Source organism: Lissotriton helveticus, chromosome 1_1, assembly GCF_964261635.1.
Source record: "Lissotriton helveticus chromosome 1_1, aLisHel1.1, whole genome shotgun sequence".
Classification (NCBI taxonomy): domain Eukaryota; kingdom Metazoa; phylum Chordata; class Amphibia; order Caudata; family Salamandridae; genus Lissotriton; species Lissotriton helveticus.
Window position 1 is genome coordinate 889930511 of NC_136057.1, and position 23228 is coordinate 889953738.

The 23228-nt window shown below is 43.4% G+C and overlaps 1 protein-coding gene across 1 annotated transcript in view; it reads left to right on the forward strand.

Annotated features, from left to right (window-relative positions):
- Nucleotides 1-23228, forward strand: part of ARID2 (AT-rich interaction domain 2) — a 1386754-nt gene that overhangs the window by 1028670 nt on the left and 334856 nt on the right. The window contains exon 15 of the mRNA XM_078675715.1: nucleotides 16757-19653. Coding sequence (XP_078531841.1) covers nucleotides 16757-19653 — 2897 coding nt within the window. The remainder of the gene's footprint in view (nucleotides 1-16756; nucleotides 19654-23228) is intronic.

Genomic DNA, 23228 nt, shown 5'->3' on the forward strand with positions numbered 1-23228 from the left:
AGTTTAGCTAGAAAGTAACAGTCTCTTGCCATTAAAGACTTCTGTTAAAAAGGCAAGATACTTTTTCGCTTTCTAGCTCAGTGTGGATGGTACTGCGCTAATTCTATGCCTAAAAAAGTTGCTAGAAAAAGACATTTGAGGTGAGCAGATTCAGTGTCTCGCTGGTGTTGTAGGGTGGTCTTTACTGGAGCTGCTCTCCACCTAAACTTGGGAACTACCCAGAGTTCCTTTATATATTGTGTGTGTGTGTGTGTGGGTGTGGTGCACCCGTGTGGGTGCGTGTGTGCATACGTGTCGGTGTGCGTATGTGGGTGCGCGTGTGTGGGGGTACATACACACAGCTTTAACTCTGTCAAGTTGTCAAGACGAAGGGCACTCCAGGGTTGAAATTATATTTAGATGAGCAAATATGGGTATGCGATAAAATGTGGTTAGGGTTGCGCTAATCCTTGCCACAATGTGTATAAGAATTGTTGAGTTAATCATTATATTCAGTCATTCTAATGCGCATGATTTATGGATGAATAGTGTATACAAAAAGTATTCATATAGCATAAAATACCAACTGTTGTGTGTGTATTGATTTGTAGGTACAGTGTATGGGGCTCCGTATTTAATACCTACAGATGAGAGATTCTCTCAATGACGAGTTGTCTGACGCCGACACTCCCACCTACTTGAGAATAACTAGTTTTAAGAGGAGTGAGAAACACTTGCCAGTGTTCCTTTTCATAGTTCCTTTTAGAGCTTCAGAAATCTACAGTTATGACCCCAGTATTTTAGGTGTAACTCGCCACTGTCTGGTAAGGAGAAAACTTGACAGTCACAATAATAGATGAGCGGTTGTGGTGTATATATCAACATATTAAGTTAAGACAGTTACATAGATTTTACTGGGAAGTATCATGCCCTCACTGTGACGCACAAGAGGTCATCCTTTGAAATTGCATGTTCCTGTCCTACATTAGAAGGTGCTAGGATGATGTGTTTCTGATAATGTGGCACATTATATCCCTACTTTTAACCCTGCACCTTCTAAAAGTGTTACTAGGATTAACTAAAGATATCACTAAGAATTATAGAAGATTTTCGTCTGCCTTAAGAAGAGTTTTAATGATGTAGTGTATGAAGCCAGCACAAAGGTACTGATGACAGCATTCTTCTAACGGAATATGGAGAAGTCCAGAAATTGGTGCTATAAAAAACCAAACATGAAGTGTATTTCTTTCCTGTTATTCTCGCGTCATCTGTTAAAATGGTGGTCCCTTATGTCTCAGACCTACATGTGCCTCACTGTGTTCTCTAAGGGTATGATGTGCTTTTGTATTCTGGCTAGAATTATCCAAATCATCTTTCACTTAACCCAATATACCATTTGTGCCGTCCATAAAGGGAGTTTTCTGTTTTTAACGTAAAATCTTAAACACACACATTGCCCATGATGGTGAAGATCACAGACCGCTTCACCTTATACTTAGCTGATGGACGCTTCTATTACAAACATAGTTCTTCTTCATTGGACCTTTCATTGATTCACGTTCTTGAATCATTTCCCTTCATCATGCTAAGAACACCTCATGCTTTAGAATTGTAATAGTCGATGAAAAAATGCCCAAAGACCCAAGCACATTCACTTCATTTGAAAAAGTCTGAACATAAGATAATGAAGTGAATGGATTGAGTAAGCTTCCCACTCCCTCAAAAGGCCATTTTAGCTCAGATTGCACATGTCTTGGAAAGAGCTGTTCTCTTTTTTTGCCTCTGCTGATAGATGTACCTTTATATTTTGTTAACTCTTCATCAGCCCTGTATGTAGACCGGCGCAAGCTTCAGAAACACTCAAGTGAGTTGTTTCTAGTTAGTGGTTTCTCTAATATCTGACCCAGAGGAGAGGTTCTCCATCACAATAGAAGAAAAGATAACCAGTTGTAGCACCTGCAGGCAAATACAATTTTTGCAAATGACCCTCAGATATAGTGTATGTACTGCTTGTACCCTAAGCACATGCACCATTTGTAAACCCTTCCTTTGCAAGTCTCCAAGACAGAAATAAAAGGAGGAAAACTTCATGTAAAGGGTTCCCCTTTCTAAAGGAACAACCTGTCTTGATTTTTCTGAACGCAGTCCTTCCACAAGCTTCTACGAAGGCCATGCAAAAGAGGAAAGGTGGAGCTCCCAGAGTTGGAGTTTTTCAAGGAAGCTCCTGTTTCTGTCTCGAAGTAGGAAAAGCCACCCGTTTCCAGAGGAAAGTCATCATAGCAGCATCATCGCAAGTATTCAGCACCCAAAATGGTAAAAAAAAATACAAAGTAAGTTCTTCAGAGGTCTGTTAGCATTACCGCTTAAACCTTCTTTTTTTGAGGGGGCGACTCCCATTGACTGTGAATATAGTGACTTTGATTATTAACCTGCCATCTGTGACCTCTTCAAGACCTATCTCGTTGACACCTGGAGCTGCTGGTTTTTCTTAGACCTACTTTCAGTAGACAGGCTTGATGCTTCCTGCAACTCTGTTGCCACCAGCTACGTCAACAAGTGGTCTCATCTTCATCAGTGATGACAACTCTTTTGGCTAACCCTCTCTGATGACAATTACATAGTCAACTGAACCAGCCATTTCAAAATGGTTTAGTTGACAAGAGCTCTGATAGACGCCTATTTTCACATCCCCGTCCTGCCAGCACACAGGCGCTACCTGCATTACACGGTGGCCACAAGCATTTTCAATTCACCGTGCTTCCCTTTGTGCCGTACAGGTGCCCATGGGTTATCACGAAAGTGATGGCGGTGGTCGCAGCTCATCTGCGCAGATATGGGGTTCAGTCTTCCCCTATCTCAACGACTGGCTGTTAAAGGCGGGCTCGCCCCAGGCTGTCGTCTCCCACCTCCAGACTACCGCAGACCTCCTGCACTCGCTGGGGTTCACTATCAATGTGCCTAAGTCACACCTGACCTCCCTCTCAAACACTCCCTTTCATAGGAGCTGTTCTGAACTCAGTGCAGTTGCGGGCCTATCCTACCGAGCAGCGAGTCCGGTATATTCGGGCTATGATACAGATGTTTCAGCCTCTATTCCAGATTTCGGTGAGCATGACCCTGATGCTGCTGGGCCTCATGGCCTCCTGCATCCTGCTGGTGGATCATGCCAGAAGGCATATGCGGGCTCTGCAGTGGGACCTTAAGTTTCAGTGGGCATCGCACCAGGGCAATCTTTCCGACTACATCCAGATCTCGGAGGGGACTGTGCAGTGGTGGCTAACGAACCACGCTTGGGTCAGAGGCAGATACCGCTCCCTTCTCCAACCCGACCTCACTGTGGTGACAGATGCATCACTCCTGGGAGGGGGCGGCCATCTGGGAGAGGCGGGGAGATCAGAGGCGTCAGTCTCCGGCGGAGTCCGGGCTCCATATCAAACTGCTGGAGCTCTGGGTGATTTGTCTGGCACTGAAGGCATCCCTTCCCTCTCTCATACGGAAAGTGGTGCAGGTGTTCACAGAACACACCACCACCATGTGGTACAGCAAAAAAACAGGGAGGGTGGGGTCATGGACCCTATGTCAGGAGGCTCTTCATCTCTGAAAATGGCTGGAATATCAGGGCATGACCCTGGTGGTTAAACACCTGGCAGGTTCTCTGAATGCCAGGGCGGACAAACTCAGCCGCTGGTGCCTGGTGGAATACGAATGACGTCTTCACTCAGAGGTGGTATAAGGTCTCTTTAGCTGTGGGGAGAGCCTTGGTTAGATCTGTTCGCCACCGAAGAGAGCGCGCAATGTCAGCAATTCTGCAAGTTGGGATTTCCAAGGCGGCACTTGCTCTGCACCGCTTTCCATCGCGAGTGGAACTGCGGCCTCCTGTACACTTTTCTGCCTAGAGTGCTGAAGAAGATCAAGCGCGACCGGGCCCAAGTCATTCTTGTGGCTCCAGACTAGGCACTAAGAGTCTGGTATCCAGAGATCCTGAGTATGGCCATCGATCCTCCACTCAGACTGCCTCTTCGGGAGGATCTTCTGTCGCGGCAGCAGGGTAGGGGTCTTCACCCGAACCTGTCCAGCCTCCTCTTTCTGGCATGGAGTTAAAGCGGTTACAGTTGACAGCTTTTGACCTTCCTCCTGTAACGTTATCTTGGCAGCCAGGCATTCCTCCACTAAGACGTTATACGCCTGCCAATGGAATTAAGTTTGTGGCAAGGTGCATAGCAAAGGCTGTGATCCCCTTTCTGCCCCTCTTTCTTTGGCCCAGCAGGGTTCTACCCTGGGCACTGTTAAGGACTGTTTTGGCTAGCTCTGCTTTCCTTTGGCTTCCAGATCATCCATCTTCGTTCAAGTCCTCTATTGTACATAGATTCCTCAAGGGCATTATACATCTCTTTCCTCCCTCTCCTTTTGCAAGGCCTCGGTGGGACTTGAACCTGGTCTTCACCTACCTTATGTGCGCTCCCTTCGAGCCTCTTCGCAACTGTCCTCTCAGGCTCCTCACTATGAAGACAGCTTTCCTTGTTGCCATCATCTCTGTTTGCAGAGTGAGTGAGTTCCAAGCTCTTTCTTCTAAACCCCCTTTCTTCTCTGTGCATCCGGAAAAAGTGGTGCTTAGGACAAGGTCTTTGTTCCTTCCCAAAGTGGTAACTCCCTTTCACATTGGACAAACCATTACTTTGCCCTCCCCTTTTCCCACCTCCGCACTATTCCAAGGTGGAGGAGACACTCCACCGCCTGGACACCAAGCGTGTGCTATCTTTCTACCTTGATCCCTCAAAAGCTTTCCGCGTGGACGATCAACTCTTCATTGGTTATGTTGGTGCCAACAAAGGTCGGGCCGTTCAAAAGCGGACCATCTCTAGATGGGTTGTCCTTTGTATAAAAACCTGCTACGCTTTGGCAAAAAGGAACCTTCTGTGGGGCTCCGTGCTCATTCTACCAGAGGTACAGCAGCCACCATCGCTCTTGCTCGCAGAGTTCCACTCCTTGACACCTGTTAGACAGCCACGTGGGCATCCTTGCACACGTTCACTAGACATTACTTCCTGGACAGCCAAGTCCGGAGGGATGGCTATTTTGCCCGTTCTGTCCTCCAGGACTTTCTGGTGTGAACTTAGTTCACAGACCCTCCGCCGGGGTTGGTATTGCTGAGGTATCTATTCTCAGGTAAGGAATCTATAACTAGCAGTCTCTTTCAGATGAAGAAGTTACTTACCTGTATCTGTAAGATACATGTTAGTTATAGATTCCTTACCGCCACACCCACCCTCCCAGCTTCACAAACTGACTTCTAGGGACAGGGACTCCCTTGCAGGGATCTAGTTTAACGCACCAGTTGTCAGTGTCTTGCATGGCTCTGCACTTCTGGTGTGGATAGTCGTGCCAGAACTGACGCCAGCGCACAGGTGCAGCGTCTATATAGACACAGTGACGTCATCCCGGCCAACACGGGGACGGAGGCGGAGCCGCCCGACGCCACCGACCCACGCGCAGGGGTACTACTGAGAATAAAATCTCCGGATCCGGCCTGACGTCTTTGGGTAATTCTAAGGCATCTATAACTAACATATGTTTCTTACAGATACATAGTTACCGAAGGTAAGTAACTTGTTCATCTAGGACGTATATGGTTTTCTGGACCAATGTACGCCTGTATTTTACAGGCTTCCTTCTGCAGGCTAGTTTTCTACCACAGATCTCGTTCTCTAGTAGGTATTTTGCTTGCGTTGTGCAGATGCACTGCAGCCTTGCTTGCTCCCTGTTCTGCAGGGACCATCTTCTGTATGTCTTGTAGGCCCTTTTGAGATCTGTTCTAATTCTTAGTATCCCTTATAGGAATTTCGGTTGTGTGCCTCTGAAATTTAATAGTTATGCATTCGCCTTGCACCAGCTTCCACTATAATCATCAAGAGTCTTTCATCCCTAGAGTGCCTGTCTTTTCTAAGGTCTATAGCGGGAGCAGTGAACCTGGTTGATTTTCCTCTGTGGGCTATGATGACGTTTCTACTTTGGTCTCATATTGGTGCGTTTGCACTTCTTATTTCTCCTCTCGTTATGTATTGCCAGGATGACTTCCTGCCACTGATCTTTTGGTTCCTTACTGGACTATAACTAGGCCTGTGCCTCTAGCTGCACTATTTTTTCTCTGCTTCATCCCTGGAGAGGGTGTTATTGCCGTCGCTTTCTGGAATACATTGTACCATTGTATTCCATAGGTGTTATTAATTGTCAGTTTTCCTTCTGGAAGTTGGTGTCTTCGGCGTTCTAGTTTCACCTCTCGGAGAACTGGTTTCCTCTCAATCATTTAGTGTCCTAGAGCACGGCTGCATCTCCTGTGAGGTTCTTGAGGTGCTGGGTGAGGATCTTGAGGCAAGGGGACTTCTGCCTCCTTTTGCGCCCTTTTTCCTGAAGGCACTTCAACAGTGGTAATTCGAGTCAAGTGCCCTGGGATCACAGAGCCGCCAATTATCAGCACCAGAGCTCATACCCAGGTTACAGTTAGACTGCCACAGACCGTTGATCAAAGGCACTTTTCATCCAGGAACAAGGATAATAAGGAATCTACGACACTTAACAGGTGCACAGTGCTGAATAAATTGATTTTGACACAAAAATACACAAAGCAAATAAAGGCACTATGATGTGCATGATGCAGGTAATTCTCTCACTACGGCGGATCACTACCGCAGAAATTCTTGCAGTCTCATTTCAGTGAGCAGCCTGTAAAAAATCTGAGGTATCTACCATTATAACCTGGGTAAACAATCAAATTGCATTGCAGGTCTTAAAGTAGAAAACAACATCCGAGAAGTGGGGTGTAGAAATCACACAATGCGTAGAACCTGACTACCCGTCGGTCCTGGCCCCAAGCTACCTTCCGCAAAGAAACCTGCTTTTGTCATCAGTCATCTGGTGCCACTCCTGAAGCATCAGGCATGAAGCTAAAAGGGAAGGGCCCCCACACAATCTGTGCTAAAAGGGGCAAGTCACTCAGTATTGTCATTAACCGGGGTGAGGGGAAGCATAAACCTATAGCTGACCTCACGGACTGGACATGGCTTCCGGGGTCGCTGCACCGTAGCTCCAACCAATAACAGGTAACTGAAACACACGCAACCCATTCTCTGAATTTTTTTTAAATCTTCTCATGGAATGTGGAGGGAATGCAGAGTAAAATCCAAGATCTGACCTTTCCACCTTATATAAGCTCCTTCCACTTACTAGTGCTGCAAGAAATCTGGGCATTATCCTCAAACACATTCCAGCATACATTGAATCTAACAAACCGGTAGTAAAAACTCACGTAGTGGGCCGTCCAGTTGATGGCATAGCCATTAAAGTATCAACAGACATAAATGAAAAAACATCAGAGTTGCAAGTAGACCATCCAAATTTACAGGCTGCTTCCAAGATAATTCTCATCTGTGACTTATAATAAATGCTTATGTCCACCTGTCATCAAAAGAGTAACAATTCAAGCTTTGAAGCCATTTATTACTGTTCAGTTGACAAAAAACATATATCCTTTTTACAGGGAACTTCAAAATGAATTTGCTTCAGAAGGCCTTAGACGATCAGATTTTGACCACTCCCAACCAAATACAATCTTTATGCACCAGGCCGCCTAGCAAAGACAAACGGGGGCTGGCCTTCATGGAGGATATGGAGCATTTGGACCTGAGGATCTTAAATGGCCAAATAAGTAGCGATATCCCAGCACAATTTACCTTCTGTTCGGAGAAGGCAAACTTGGTTCTTGAATACACCTTAGTGGCCTTGTCGATGTATCAAATGGTATCACGCTTAAAGTTTGAAACACGGCTTGAAAGTGATCACCAACCACAAGGGATCCACCTAAATCTAACTTATCGGCATTATGACCAGGCTCAGCCGGAAATTGGCACAGTTACCACCACAAACTACAGGAAGCTTAAATGAAAAGTAAGCTCCATTGTTTATATTGAACTCCATTGTTTATATTGAACCCCAAGCAAGATCATTATGGGAGCACATAATTAATAACATCTATACTATAATGCAGTGGGCCACATTCTCTGGGACGTTGTTGCCTGTGGAAACCCATTGCCATGAAACTACACAATATCAACTACATATCTGGTTTTTTTTTAAAAATCAATATAGTTGCCGGCTGCAAAAAAAGAAATTAAACCGTGCTCTGAGTATACCCAGCACGCACGCAACATTGGCCCCGATGACCAGCTTAAGTGAGCTGAGAAGCTCTTAAAATAATATGGAAGATTTATAAAAAAGAGAGGTACTAGTACTGGCAGAAACTGTTGGAAGCCACAAGAAGAAAAAATGCACGTGTGGTTTGGAGCCTCTTGAACAACGCTGGGGGAATTAGATCGCCAGTAGCCTCATCCAACATCGCCGCAGGAGCATGGGCGGCCTAACCACAAGAAATGTTTAGGGGGACAAAGGAACCACCAGCAAAACTAGAAACTGTGGCATGGAAATGGACATTATCGCCCCATATATCACAACCCTCAGTTGACTGGAAAAAAATCTCTCCACAAGCCGTCACAAAAGTTATTATGGCAGGACGAAGATACAAGGCACCCAGCTCCAACGGCCTGCCACAGGCCATCTGCAAAAAAAACACGCAGTATTGAGCAAAACTGTGCCCACTTTTCAACCATGTCCTCCTCAACCAGATGATCCCCAACAGCTTGCGCGGCTCGATAATTACTCTGGGGACAAATCCTCACCATCTAACCATAGGCTGATTTCCTGTTGGATGGTGAGGCAAAATATCAATGTTACTATCAGAATTTATAATTGGGCAGAGAAAAATCTGCTTTATCGAACTCTGGAACAGGAACCAATATTTTAATGCTCTCTAATAACAGAGCAGTAAGCCAGAGCCTGCTCCTAATGTTTTTTGGACTTTTGGTCCGCGTTTGATGCGGTCTGCTTTATCTACTGTGGCTCAAACTCCAGCAATGCTGCATTGCACCATAGCTTTTAAAGGCCATACAGCTTTGATATTCCAACACATGGCTAAGAATCAGGCACGGGACCGGAACAACACGGAAAATATAACCGAACATGGTACTGAAGCAAGGCTATTTCCTTGTTCCATTCTTTTTTTAATTTGTATTTGGCGGATTTAGCAATACTGAATAAGTTTAACTCCCATTTCCTTAAGGTGGCAGATTTTAATACTTAAAATCTGATGTATGAAGAGGTAAGCCTGCAGAGGTTAATAAATACCATGGCAAAGTTTTCAGACACACATGTCCTGGAAGTAAACCTTAAACATGCATTTACAATGCAATAGTTCTCGCAATTGTGAGTTTTTGAGCTATGGGCATTGTAAATGACAATGCCTTTTATAATATTAAAAGGCATTGTCACTTACAATACTAATTGCAAAAGCAATACCTATTGTATTGTAGAGCGCAGTGTCCGCGAAGCAGTCTCCGCGCTCACATTTAAAGTAAAAAAAATATATAATAAACGAGAGCACGGTGTCCCTGAAGCGGGTGCTGTGCTCAGTATTAAAGTTTAAAAAAATAAACAGAGCACTGTGTCCCTGAAGCGAGCGCCGCGCTCAACATCAAAGTTTCCCCCAAAACATTTAAACTGAGCGCGGTGTCCCTAAAGTGGTCGCTGCGCACAGCATGCAAGTCAGAGCGGCATAGCGCTATATAGTAAAACGCCCGCCATTGTCCCCACCAGTGTCAGTGAACAAAAGAGTGCTTACCCAACTATAATGCAGACCGTGTAACAAGCCAAGTAAAATGTCCAGTCGTTATGGGCAGTAACAAATGCAGACAAGGCGGTACCAAGAAGAGACTAACAAGCCTATTTACAAATCAGAAGCCAGCATTTACGAAGGACAATGACACAAGCCAATGACAAATCTGGGCCGAAAGTGGTCCGGGCTTCCAGTGCATACTCGAATACAACATTCCTCGCCGAGCAAGCAGTGCATGATCGCGGTCGCTAGGCTCGACTGAAAAAACAAAAACAATTTCTGTCAGGACAGATAGGCCCAATATGCCTGTTTTCAGCTTGAATAACAACACGCTGGAATCAGTACCGAAGTATAAATACCTGGGTGTAATGTTTGACACAAGAGGTACATTCTTAGCGCATAAACGGTCCATAATAAAAAAGAGGAACTCCTTGCCAGCCGTATTTAATACTCTAAGCAACATCCTAAGTGGTCCAACTCTTCAACCTCTGGCACAAGTTTTTGCAGCTTAGCTTGTTCCCATCCTAGCATATGGCTCTGAAGGCCTTAGGGTGGGGAGTTGGAACCATTGAAAGTTTGATTGTTGGCATTTATCAGCTGCTTTTTCTGGCAGCAGCACCACGTATCGCCAGCACAACCAAGGCTATATGGGGCCTGTGTAGAAAAGATCAGGCCAGCTTGGGTGCTTATATACAAACGTTTTAATAAATTAAAAAGGTGCAGGAAGGCACTTTAAACAACATTCTATGGACAGCCATATCTGGTGTTGAAAAGAGCCACGCAAACGAATGCTTGAACTCTGCAATACAAAGGTTGAAACTTGAACCATAATGGTCGCTATCTCTCAGCCAGGGGATTTTTGACAAAACGGTCAACTCTGTGGTAAAAAAAGAAAATCTGTAAGCTGGTAGACAAGGTGTTGTTTTAAAAAAAATCTCACACATGGGTGATGATTGGCACATATAAGCTCTTGGAACTGCAAAGTTATTTGGGGAATCCTATAGATTAAAGGCAAAACTGAAACGAATGGGAAGCTTAACCATCTTACATAACTCCTACTGGAAAAGACCTTCTGTGGAGAAAGGGTGTCGCCTGTGCAACTGCATGAGTGAGATCTTCATTCATATTTTATCTATATGCCCAGTGCTGTTGGAGATAGCTACTAAAGATGATTTTTATAAGAAAAGGCATCCGCACGTATAGGCAGGCAATAATAGTCTGCCTTTAAGGAGGAGACCCAGTACTCCGCAGAAGATTTACGAAATTTATGATGAATTTTATGACATCTGCTGAAAAGAAACTATTAATGTCACAATCCCCAGCTAAGTCTGACGAAAGGAAATAGCAACCAGGGGATCCATAGCCTTATGTAGGGAACACTGAAAAAATGCTACATCTGTGAGTCTTTTTACGATATCACTGCTGTGGATAATTTTAACCCAAATTTTATTTTGCACAATCGTGTATGTGGCGGGTACTAACGACGAGTCTCCGAAAAAAACTGTAAATCGATAATAACATGGTTACAATCATTTTCATATTTAGTATGTTTATTAATTGTTTCATAAAAATCGGGTGCTCTCACCTTCTTGGCACAAATATCACTTTAAAACTGCTAGGAATTCCCTTAAATTTTAATAACGTTAAGGCTACTTAACTTTTGGGAGCAATTGCCCAGATTTTAATTGCAAACGTTTTATTGACTGTTTACAATTTCTGTGCGTTAAAACATTTTTTGCTGCTTCCAGCACAAACTGCACTTGAATTCCTTGTTCACTATCCTAAGTGGAAATATTGCTCCTAGCCTTTTGGGGCTGTTGTTTGAATTTTAATTGTAAAAGTTTTAGTTAACTGGTCCATAAAACATATTCATTCTGCCGCTTGCACCTAAAAACCAGCAAATACCCAAGGTTCTCTTTGTTGGTGCGGCATCACCTTTTCAAAGCACTCCTTTCAAACTAGAATCTGCACCTTAATTTTCTTAGGAAGTGTCTTGCCCCTCTTTCAGACTTTCTGCAAAGAAAAGGTCACCATTTCTGGACAAGTGGCTCCTAAATGTTCTTTTGCAAAGATGTGCTCCCCTGTAACAGTCTGCCCAGTGACTGGGTTTGTGAAAAAATACACCAGCCCTGCTAGCAGGCTCCGTTTTCCTGTGACTAGTCTTGGACACTGGTTTCAGGAAGGCATTCATTCCCATGTACAGAATGCACCTCCAGACTCCAAGCAAAGGCCACAAGCTTCTACTTACAGGATATTGACACAGTCAGAATATGCAAATAACTGGCGAGTCTCATGACCTCATACATATCTCTTTGTACTGTTCTGCGACTAGAAACAAATGCCATCCAGCACAAACTGGAAATGCAGTGGCAAGAAGCTACAGGCTTGTGAGACAATGTAATGAGAATTGTGTAGCGACACAAACAGGCTCTACGGTTCTAATTGACAGACAACCTGGAAGCTGGGTTTCCTGGCCGCTTTCACAATCAGATTGCATTGTGAATAGACACTCTTCAAAGCACAAATGCAGAACTTTTCCACAAGGGGTCTGTGGTTGGACAAGAAAGAAAAGTCCCTTCTGATCAACATCCTGGAATTAACCACAATCTGTCTGGCCTTATGGGCAGTTCACAAGCATACCAATTCTATCAGCCACACCCTGTCAGACTGCCATGAATACAAACTGCAGAAGCACCAGTTCCAACAAATGTAAAAGCTATTTGGTCAACCACAGTTGGGCCACTTTGTGGCTGCTCAGATAAAGAATTGCCACAGATTCTCTCTAATGCTTCTGAAAGCCATCAGGAAGTGTGAGACACAGGTGTATGTTGCTGAGTACAAGTTGCAAACTCATTCCTACTTCAAATCCCGATCTCCGTCTTTATCCTGGGACAAGTCTAAGACCAAGCACAAATCTCAGCACAAACACAATAAGTCTAGATGGGAGACCTCGCCTCATTGCTTCCACTCCAGGGAGAGATTGCACAGTCGTCATTCCGCTGACCCCAATCCGCAACTGGAGCCAATGTGTTCTGAATTTCCCTGGACACCCTTTACCACGCAGCTGGTAGGTTATTGTTATGTACGGGCTGTAATTATCATTAACTTAATTACAGTGGCCAACCTCTGGCAGTGTCAAATGGCACAAGAAATCCTTATTCCTTGTATTTCTCAATGCCCAGAATAAGGAATCTTCAGTTTGCAGGGGATTTCTCTTGTTTAACTCCATTTTTCCAGTCTGTGCGAGGTAGATGCAGGAACTGTGAATCTGTCTGCAGTTTCTTATCTGTTTTGAGAAAGTTACCGATGATGACAAAAATGAGGGCAAGCTGGTGAGAACCTGCCAGTAGACCCTCTGGTGATGCACACGTGAGGTACTTTCTCTTCTTCCCACACATTTTTCTTTGTGGTATACAACTATAGAGGTTATGTTGTTTTACGTTTTACGAGTATGCTGACCTACATCCTTTTTTAAAATAAAATTTTTAAAGAAATGGGCACAGAGGACTGGATTAGACTGTACAATTGAGTAGCAACGGTTGGGTGGAGAAAGAAAAAATCCCCCTACACCAGTCTTACCTAGAATATTTAGGTGGTGCCCCATGACGTCAGATTCTTTTTGTTTGAATTACAGACGGATCAGCCAACTCAGGCTGTGCTGTAGCCTGTCCAACCCTTACGATGCTCCAGGGGGTATGGTCACAGCAGAGGACAGTTCCAACAACAGCATTGCCAGTTCTCATCTTCCTTGTGACTACTTTTGAGCCAAATATTCCTTCAACTGGTGTGGTATTACCTCGGACCAGTGGGTCCTGCTGATTGTCATGGTTGCATTCTCTCCTTTGTCAGTCCCTTACAGTTGCTTATGTTTTCACTAAGATCAAAGTAGAATATGCCTCCATTCTTGCTTAAAAGCTTTAGCCATTGCTAGCCATAAGAAAACAGATGCAGTCCCAAAGAAGGATAATGGCAACAGGTGCTACTTAGTGCCTAAAAAGGACCGATTTTGGGCTTTTCGTTCTTCAACACTTTCCTTAAGGAGGACAAAATCAAGAGTCTGACTCTGCCTAAAGTCCTTTTTGCCCTAGTTCTGGGGTTGGATAGTGTCCTTTCATTTACATGGCACATACTTTCATGTACATCTCCTGCAGTCCCACAGGCGTTTTTTCTGCTCCGTCGTGACGGAAGGAACAACTTTATCTCACAGTACTACTTGCAACTTGATGACTGGCTATTGAAGGTGAGCTCATCAGTCCATTGCAGATCACCTACAGAGGACTATTTTGCGCCTAACTTTCCTAATGTCGTTCAACAATGAGCTGAAATATCACATTCAGCCATTTCAGAAGATTTCCGTGGCAAGGACTGCTCTGGACACGGTGGCTGTCAAAGATTTTCCACTGCTGTAATAAGTCCAGTGTATTCATGAGATGGTTCTTATATTTCAGGTTCAGTCCTGTGTTCTGATCCAGATAGTTCTAAGACTTCATGGACTCCTGCTCTTGTGTTTCCTCCTGGTCCCTCATGCCCATTATCATAGGTGTGCTCTGCAATGGAACCTCTGTCTTCAGTGGGCTTAACACTGTTCACATCTCAGGCAATATCTGTGTGTCAGATGAGGTGGCCCGGGTCCTTCAGTGGTGTATTAGGGATTTCAACCTGACTTGCAGTAGAATGTTCCCACTACACCACCCAGAGCTCACAGTGATAATGTGCACATTGTCTCTGGACTGGGAAGTCCACCCAGATAAGGTGGTGATCAGAGGCCTCTGGTTTCTGCTTGAGCAATGCACTTCATCAGTCTCCTGGCAATATGAGACATTTGGCTAGCTCTCAAGACCTTTATGCCTTCCATGAAGGGCAGGCCTGTGCAGGTTTAGACAGATGCCATGATAGTCATGTGCTATTGCAACACTCAGGGCACTATGGGGTTAAGTGGGTTGTGCCAGGAGGAGCTGAGACTAGATTGATGACTCGACCTTCAGGGAGTTTCTTTGATTTTTAACCATCTCGCAGGGTCTGAAAACTCCAGTGATGAAGAACTCAGCAGATGCTATCTAGCCACCAATGAGTGTTGTGTATCTGGACGATTTTTAAGGCGTATTTATCCTCTTGCTTGTGTCTTAGGTAGATTTCTTTTTTTAACTGCAGAGAACGGTCACTGTCAAACTTCTTTAGGTCACGAGTTTTTACGCCAAGGCTCCCTGGTAAACTCGTTCTGCCTTCAAGGGACTCTGGACAACTGTACATGTTCCCGCATTTCCTTTCCCAGGTTCTGAAGAAAGTCAGGAGGGATGGGGCTTAGCTCATCCTAATTGCCCAGGACTGGGCTCCAGAGGGTCTGGTACTCAGACCTGTTCAATCTGAGCATCTGTCTATCGTTATGTCTGCATGTTCAAGATGACCTGCTCTCCCAGTAAAGGTGCAGGGATCTACACCCAAATCTCCACAGCGTACACTTTCTTGCATGGAAATTCAGTGGAACCACCCGGACACATTTGATCTCTGAGTAAGTAGTGGGTATCTTCTTTCCTGCTTGCTATCTGTCCACAGCATCAGTCTGTTCTGGGCGTTGCACAAAGCTTGTGGCCTGGTTTGAGAATAGTGTAATTAATCCACTGAATGCAAAAATTTCTAATATACTTCTGTTTGCCCTGTCTTTGGGACAGCAATGGCTTGCCGTGAGCACCTTTAAAAGTTATTTTTTGGGCCTCTCAGCTTTTTATGTTATATTGCTATAGAGCCTTAACTTGGTTCTTACCTTCTTAGTGTACATGCCACTCATGCCTATGCCAGCAGTTCTTTGAGGCTACTGAACCCATAAGACTGTTTTTTATTGATATTACTTTAGTTTGCCATATCGGTTAACTGCAGGCTCTGAAAGTACCACCACCATATACAACCCTCTTTCTGGAAAAGCTAGTGCTTTAAACTCCGGCCTTATTTCTGCCAAAATTGGTGTTGCCTTTCCATGCAAGACAGTCCATATTGCTCCCAGCTTTCTTCTTTCTGCTGCATTGCTCTGAGGAGGAGAGGCAATACCAGTAGACTCTTAGCTTGGGTATAGCCAAGTAGTTGCCTGCCTTTTTGTGGGGTTCTCTGTTGGAAGGGAAGAACTATACTGAAGTGGCTCTTATCCCCATTGATCGGTCTTTGCATACAAATGTGCTCTGTCTTGGCCTACAAATAGCCTCCTGAGAACCTTCAGGCCCATTTTACCAGAGCTAAGGGATGCACTAGGGCCTTGGCGAGGGGTGTTTCCGTGCTGGACATCTGCTACGTGGGTGTCTATTCTCACTTTCACCAAGCATTTGTTCCTCGACTCTCGGGTCCATAGGGAGGGCTATTTTGCCTGCTCTGTCCTGCACGATTTCCTGTTGAGAAGTCCACCCCTCCAACCCCCATCCTTTTCTCAGGTACTGCTTTGATATCTACTAAAAGGTGAAGAATATGTGGTCAGAAGTAGCCATGAGAAGAACAAGTTATTGTCTTAAGTAATGTTCTTAACTACCTTCTCTCCTCCCTGTTCTGTGGAGTGGGTTTCTAGGTGTAAAAAAGGGCTGTGTTAGATTCTGCTCACTATAACTGTTCTCTATCTGTTGCTTGTGGTTTGTGTCGTAAGAGCGCAAATGCTTTGTTATGAACTGACATTAGTGCTTATTGGCCGCACCAATATACAGGCCTGCCTCATCGCTTGTGAAGGTGAGGCAAGGCCCTGATCATCGCTCATGTGCAATTACTGGAAACTTTTCTAGAGCCTGTCTGGCACTTGTGGAAATTCAAAATGAGAGGAATCTTCGGTTAGAGTATCCGCCAGAAATAGCATTATCGAAGGTAAATAACTTGGTACTTGAAATTGCAATGGGGCACATTTAGTGGCATTTCGTATTGTCAAGTCAGCACAGTTTGTTTTTTTCCCCTATAAAATTGGAGTATTCTTCTATGTCAGAAAACATTCAAAGTGTTCAATCCTCGTGTGTCTTAAATCAGTTTTATAGTCTCTTGTTGTACGTATATTTTTTTATTAGTTGGTAATATTTCTTTTTATGTCCACAGGAGTCGCACATGGACCACAGACCGCAGGAAACCATTTCCCGAGGGTTCCTGCTGCCAATCATTCTGCAAATGTGACGGCAACACAAATGTCTTTCCCAATGCAAAGTGTGGCTCAGACTGCTTGTAATCTTCCACATAAACTTGTGGGCCATACTCAACAGCAGCAAATTACTCCTACAACTTCCAAACAGAACAGCACTCCGGTTTCTTGTGAAGTAGTCAAAGCTACTGTTATACAGCGCTCGCTACAGCAGTCAACAGTTCCTGTCAGTATGTCTTTGGGAGAGACATCACCTGCTTCTATTATTCAAAATCACAACAGTACTGTTCAACAACCTGGTTCTCTTGTTGGTTCTCAGACATTGCTTCACCATCCATCAGTCATTCAGCAATCTTCACTACATACAGTGGTTCCGGGGCAAATGACATCAGGTACTCCTGTCACAGTAATTCAGCAAAATGTTCCGCAGGGCCATCTGTTCAACAGAGTACAGAGCATACCAACATGCACGCCAGGTGTTTCGCAGGGTCAGCAATTTATTACAACACCATCACAATCTGTACAATCTCCATCTCTTCAACCAGCCAGTAGTAACCAGCAAAAAGATACTGTCATCATTACACCACAACAGTATGTAACAACATGTGCATCCAACGTTTCTGCGACAACAGTTCAGAGTTTCCAAGTTGCTGCTGGACAGGTAGTTACTATTTCTGGAGTTCAAAGTCCACAAACATCAAGGGGAGGTTTCCAAAACATTGCACCAAAGCCATTAGCTATGCAGCAGCATATATCATCTTCTGTGTTACAGCAGCCTCTTCAGCAGCCGCAGCCACCACCTCAACAGAGTGTTGTAATAGTAAGCCAGTCTTCTCAGCAAGGTCAGCCTGCCATTCACCAAATTGTGCTTACTAATCCAGCTGGTGTTTCTGCTGGCCAGTCAATCCAGTTGACTGGGCAACCAAGCATAACCCCTTCATCCTCTACTTTGCCTGGACCAACTTCAAATTGCCAACTGCCAATGGTAATGTCATCTTCTGCTACTCCACAATCACAAGGGTCTCTTCCTACTGTCGGTCAAATGCTTTCAGTTAAGAGACAGCAACATCATCAGCCACCAGTACCACCTCAGCATCATTCTCAACAGCTGCAGGTTCATCAGCCACAACCAGTGCAAATGCAACAGCAGGTACACATACAGTCTCAGCAGGTACAAATGCAAGTGCAGCAACCACAGCAAATTCAAGTGCAAGGCCAACAGCAGGTACAAAATTTCCCCCAACAATCAAGTGCAGGAACTGCTCAGCCTACCTCTTGTGAATCTAGTCTCATTAAACAATTGCTTCTTCCAAAAAGAGGTCCTTCAACTCCAGGCGGTAAGCTAATACTCCCTGCTCCACAAATGCCTCATCCAAACAATTCACGAGCTCCAAGTCCGCAGGTGTTGTATCAGGTTGCTAACAACCAGACATCAGGTTTTGGTGTGCAGGGGCAGGCATCACCACCTCAACTGCTAGTAGGCCAGCAAAATGTTCAGCTAGTTCAGAGTGCAATCCAGCCCCAAGGGCCAATGCAGACAGTACCTATTTCAAACTTACAGTTACTACCAGGCCAGTTGATTTCAAGCAACCCATCAAATATTTTTCAAGGTACTAGTGGCAACCAAGTTACTATAACAGTAGTGCCAAATACTAGTTTTTCTACGGCCACTGTAAGTCAAGGAAATGGGTCACAGATGTTTTCCCCAGCTGGAGTTGCACTTCCAGTGCACACAACTCCAGCTGTTAACATACCACAGACTGGACAGTCTCCATCGGCTGCTACACCTCCATTCAAAGGTGACAAAATAATTTGCCAAAAGGAGGAAGAAGCGAAAGAAGCCACAGGTTTACATGTGCATGAACGTAAAATTGAAGTAATGGAGAATCCTTCCTGCCCCAGAGGAATTATAAATGCCAGCAATGGGGAAGCTAAGGAAACTTCAATGCTTGTGGGTAGTCTAGTTAATGGAAGAAAGTATGATACTTGTCTACCTCCTTCAAACTCAGGGAAAACTACAAATGAGATTGGTCTGTTCCCGCACATTAGCAACGGGTCCGCAATGGAACTGGGTGAAAATGGAGCTCTTACAAAGCAAAACTCTGAACATATGTTTAAACAAGAACTGAAAATTGATTTCAAAAAGCCCCAAATCAATGGAATATGTGATTTTGAAAAGGGTGATGGTTCACATTTAAGTAGAAACATTCCAAATCATAAGGCTTCCAATTATATAGGAAATGGAGAAATCTGTTCACTGAAGCAACAAGATAATTTTGATTCCAATAGGCAAGTTACTACTAAATGTGATCTAGTAGAAAGAGTTTCTAATGGACCTGTATTTACAACTAGTACTTCACCTTTTGTGAATCGCATACAAGAGACTGCAAACTTTGTGAGTCAGCAGTGCTGTGGGTCCCACACAGATCTCCACAATGGACCTTTTGCTCCAAGTTTGAATTCAGATGTGCCTCAGCAGCGCCCAAGTGTAGTTGTGTCACCACATTCTACAGCCTCTGTTATACAGGGACATCAAGTCACAGCAGTGCCCCACTCAGGACACAGATTTTCCCACTCCCCCCTATCATCTGACATTCGTTCTAATAGCACATCCGAATGCAAAACTATGAAAAGACCAACGGAGGAAAGTGATAGGGAAACAGTTCCTGGGATCCCCAATAAAGTAGGAGTTAGGATTGTGACAATCAGTGATCCCAACAATGCCGGCTGCAGTGCAACAATGGTTGCTGTGCCAGCAGGTGCAGATCCAAGCACTGTAGCAAAAGTAGCAATAGAAAGTGCTGTTCAGCAAAAACAGCAGCATCCACCAATGTTCATTCAGAGTATGGTTGCACAGGTAAGTTCTTTCCTTTTACTGTCAATATTTGGGTAAAAGTGATGCTTTATTAAAACATAATTATTTGAGTCATTACCCAACACTGTTATTTTTTTTTAATGTTCAGATATATTCAAAATTTGTCTCACATTGCTTTTCTTTTAGCACCGAAGAGGAAAATCAAATGGGTGTTTCTGTACAGATATTGGCTGCTATGCACTATAATTAAGTATCTCTGATGGTATTTCTGGAGTTCTTTCCATGTGACAGTCCTGTTTATTGTTTTCCTTTTATTAAACTGTATCCTTCAAAATCTTCCACAGTATTCTCCATCCAGGCATGTTTACCCTAGTCTATCCCAATAACTGCTGCAGGTAGTTAAGGGGCTCTTTCTCTTTGGAGCTATAGAGCTGTTTTTCATTGTGAACCTGTCCGTGACTCACATGCTGTGCTTTATTCCTTCATTTCCTATTTGGGACTTTAAGTTTACCTTGAAATAGACAGTTTTATATTTAGATGTTGACCAAAGTTGGAGCCTGTATGACTCTCCTGTGACATTAATTAAGCCCATGAGGCCTCAGTATGTGACTACTATTTTAAGATTATTTTTTTCCACCAGTAGGCATGGATGTAGCTTTGGGAGCTGCAAGTAAAGCTGATTTGTTGAGGCCTACAAATCTGCCAACCCAGTTTTTAAGATCAAAGAAGATATCAACACTAAAGAAAGACTACCTGGAAAGACAGAGCATCAAAAAACATGATTCTTTTTCCCGAGGTCTTCAAATATTTCAGAAAATTTGTATTTCTTTGAGTTCCATTTGCACCATTTTTTATCACAAGGCGAAGCAAAATACTCCTTTTGAACTCTAGCCTAACTGACAGTTGAAATGACCTATCTGATAAGCATCCTTAGTTTACCACTTGTCCAAAGATTGCTATCCATGACGCTCACTATACCTTAAAAAACAATAAAATCAGGAATTCACACATTGGGCAACTATCAAATGTCCCGAAAATCTCCTGCACTGGTTTCACATTCGTAACTACAGCCTGCTGTGCTCCATATAGGCTTCAAATAAAACGAGACCATAAAGGATCTTGTGGCTCGGGTAAAATTCATTGACTCGCAAGTCATCATCGAGTGTTAACTGATGTTGCTGCAAAGCAAAATTTCATGAAGACAAACACGCATAGGCTAACTATGCATCAGGTTGACACACTGTCCGAGACAACAAAGGCATTCAAAACAAACAGGACTGCTCAATGTTGGAAAACTTTTTAAGTTATTTTGAGCCACATAAACCTAATCCACCTGGGATGAAAACAAAACACACGTAAGGATAAATCAAAACATTTGACTCAACCTATGAGTTGATCAAGATTGGAAAGTGGCTATTTGATCTAATCTCCAAGATTGATAGACAAGACTAAAAATAATGTGGAGTTTGAAAAACCTTAGATGGTCCTGGAGGTCAAAATGATATCAAAGCCATTCGATGTTGATGGGGAAAGGCCATCAATGCAGAAGTAATAATTAAGACAAAAGAATTAGAGTGTTGATAAAGCTCTAAGTTCATATTGGATATTACATACATCTTAAAATAAGTCTAGCGGAAAAGAGTACACCTCTCCTGCTGACAAACACCGCAGAACAAGATTAGAAAGAAGATAAATAGGCAGGAGATGGCCTAATTTAGCCTCCAGGTCGAATAGAGGATATTCCATCACATCCAAGAAGATTAGTAGAACTGAAGAGTTTTACGATTATAATATGTAGGCAGATTGCTTAAGCACACAAATAATCATTTGACATTAAGAAGACTTAAGAAAAGAGCTTTATACATCGTCAAACAGTGGGGAAACCCCAACCAGCATCTCTTTGCATCAAGCGGAAAAGCAAAATATCCTAACTTTGGTGCCAGACACCCACTCTAGCCAGCTCAGGGGAGTGCTCTGTCACTTCATTGGTATGGAACATTTGCTTGAACTTTTCCACTGATTGCCCTGATTCCTGTAGCCTTTACAGAATGCAGTGTCTCACATGCCACTGATTTTAATAGCTCCACAGTGGACTTGCTAACATGTTACTTTCGTGAAAATGTTTCTTCAATTATCCTCCTGATTATCTCGCTCACTAGATATGCTGACAATGCAGGGGGAAATATGTTTAACACAAATCCACAAATGGTGACCTCTGAAGACTTAGAGTATTGCATTTAAAGTTACTAGACAACTACATGATTGATATTAGAAAGTGGCAAAATGACCTGCCACGAGGAACATTTAAACGATACGTAATGGACAAGGTGTTTAAAGTGGTGTAAAAATAATGATTTTGAGACTGAAACTACACTTGCAGGTGACTTTTCAATAGCAGATGTATCTTGCAAGGTGTTGTTTCACTAATGGTTAATTTATCTGCTCTTGTTAAATATAGCAAAAGAACACACCAAAGAAAAATAAATATTTGTTATATCAGTCGTCATGGTTATCTTGGTAGCAAAACAAATATACCTTCAGCATACAAGCACAATAATGTAATCTTAATTTAGATATAATATGTTTGATAAAAGCTTATTCAGAAACAGTGCATAAATCAAGTCTTAACCTGAATTTTTTTTAGGTTGTTTTTAATAGCTGTGACAGTACTATGAAGTCAGCGAGATACTGGTACAGAATATTCCCCATACTTGACTATACTCAAGGGGAAGGAAGTAGTGAGAGCAAATCCAACAGTTGTTCCAATGGTAGTCCTGTGTAGTTCACAAATTTACTTTTTTCAAAATCCAATTACTCTGAATGAAATGGTGTTAAATACCTTAGATTTAAGAAGGGTAGTCATGTACTGCATGCAGCAGACAAAGGTTGTTAGCAAGACACAATAATTCTTTGTGGCACTTAAACCATAAGGTGCACCAATCATTAAAGGAGCCATAGCAAAGTGGTTTATAGAACCATACAACTCTGTTACTTATTAGCCAGCAGAACTTTAGAGTTCTCTTCCAGGGGATCCTCATCAAAGTCATAAGCACTAGAATATTCCCGCCCATGGGCGGGACCCCGGAAACACAATCATATATGTTCCCCACATATATATATATCAAATGCAGCCTCATACACATCAGAGCTGAACAATGCTGTAAGGAAATCCCAACATAACATGAAATTATGCATTAGAAATATGGAAAAACAACAATAAAACATGTTTTGTAACTGTTCTAATGCTCAGCAGTAAGCAGGAAAACTCTCATAAAGAACTGAAAGCATAGAAAGCTCCCAGGCTGCATTGCAAACACACAGTCTGGAAAGACTGAAAAGCGAACTCATAGCACCATAGAGATAAACGGACACCGTGCCTTTAAGGCACTCATGACCCCCAGCTTCCCATCATGCCTCAGGGGTGACAGGTCAGTTGTTCTTTCCGGCTCCTTCAGGAAGGATCCTGGTGACACAGCTCCACTTCTTTCTGATTTTAGGCAGAAATAATCTTTATTTTTCACAACTTTTTTTTACCTTACTTCGACGTATTCCACCTGCTGGAGTAAGGAACTGTCCTTTTTTGGCAGTTTTACGCATTTTTTACATCTCAGAATGCC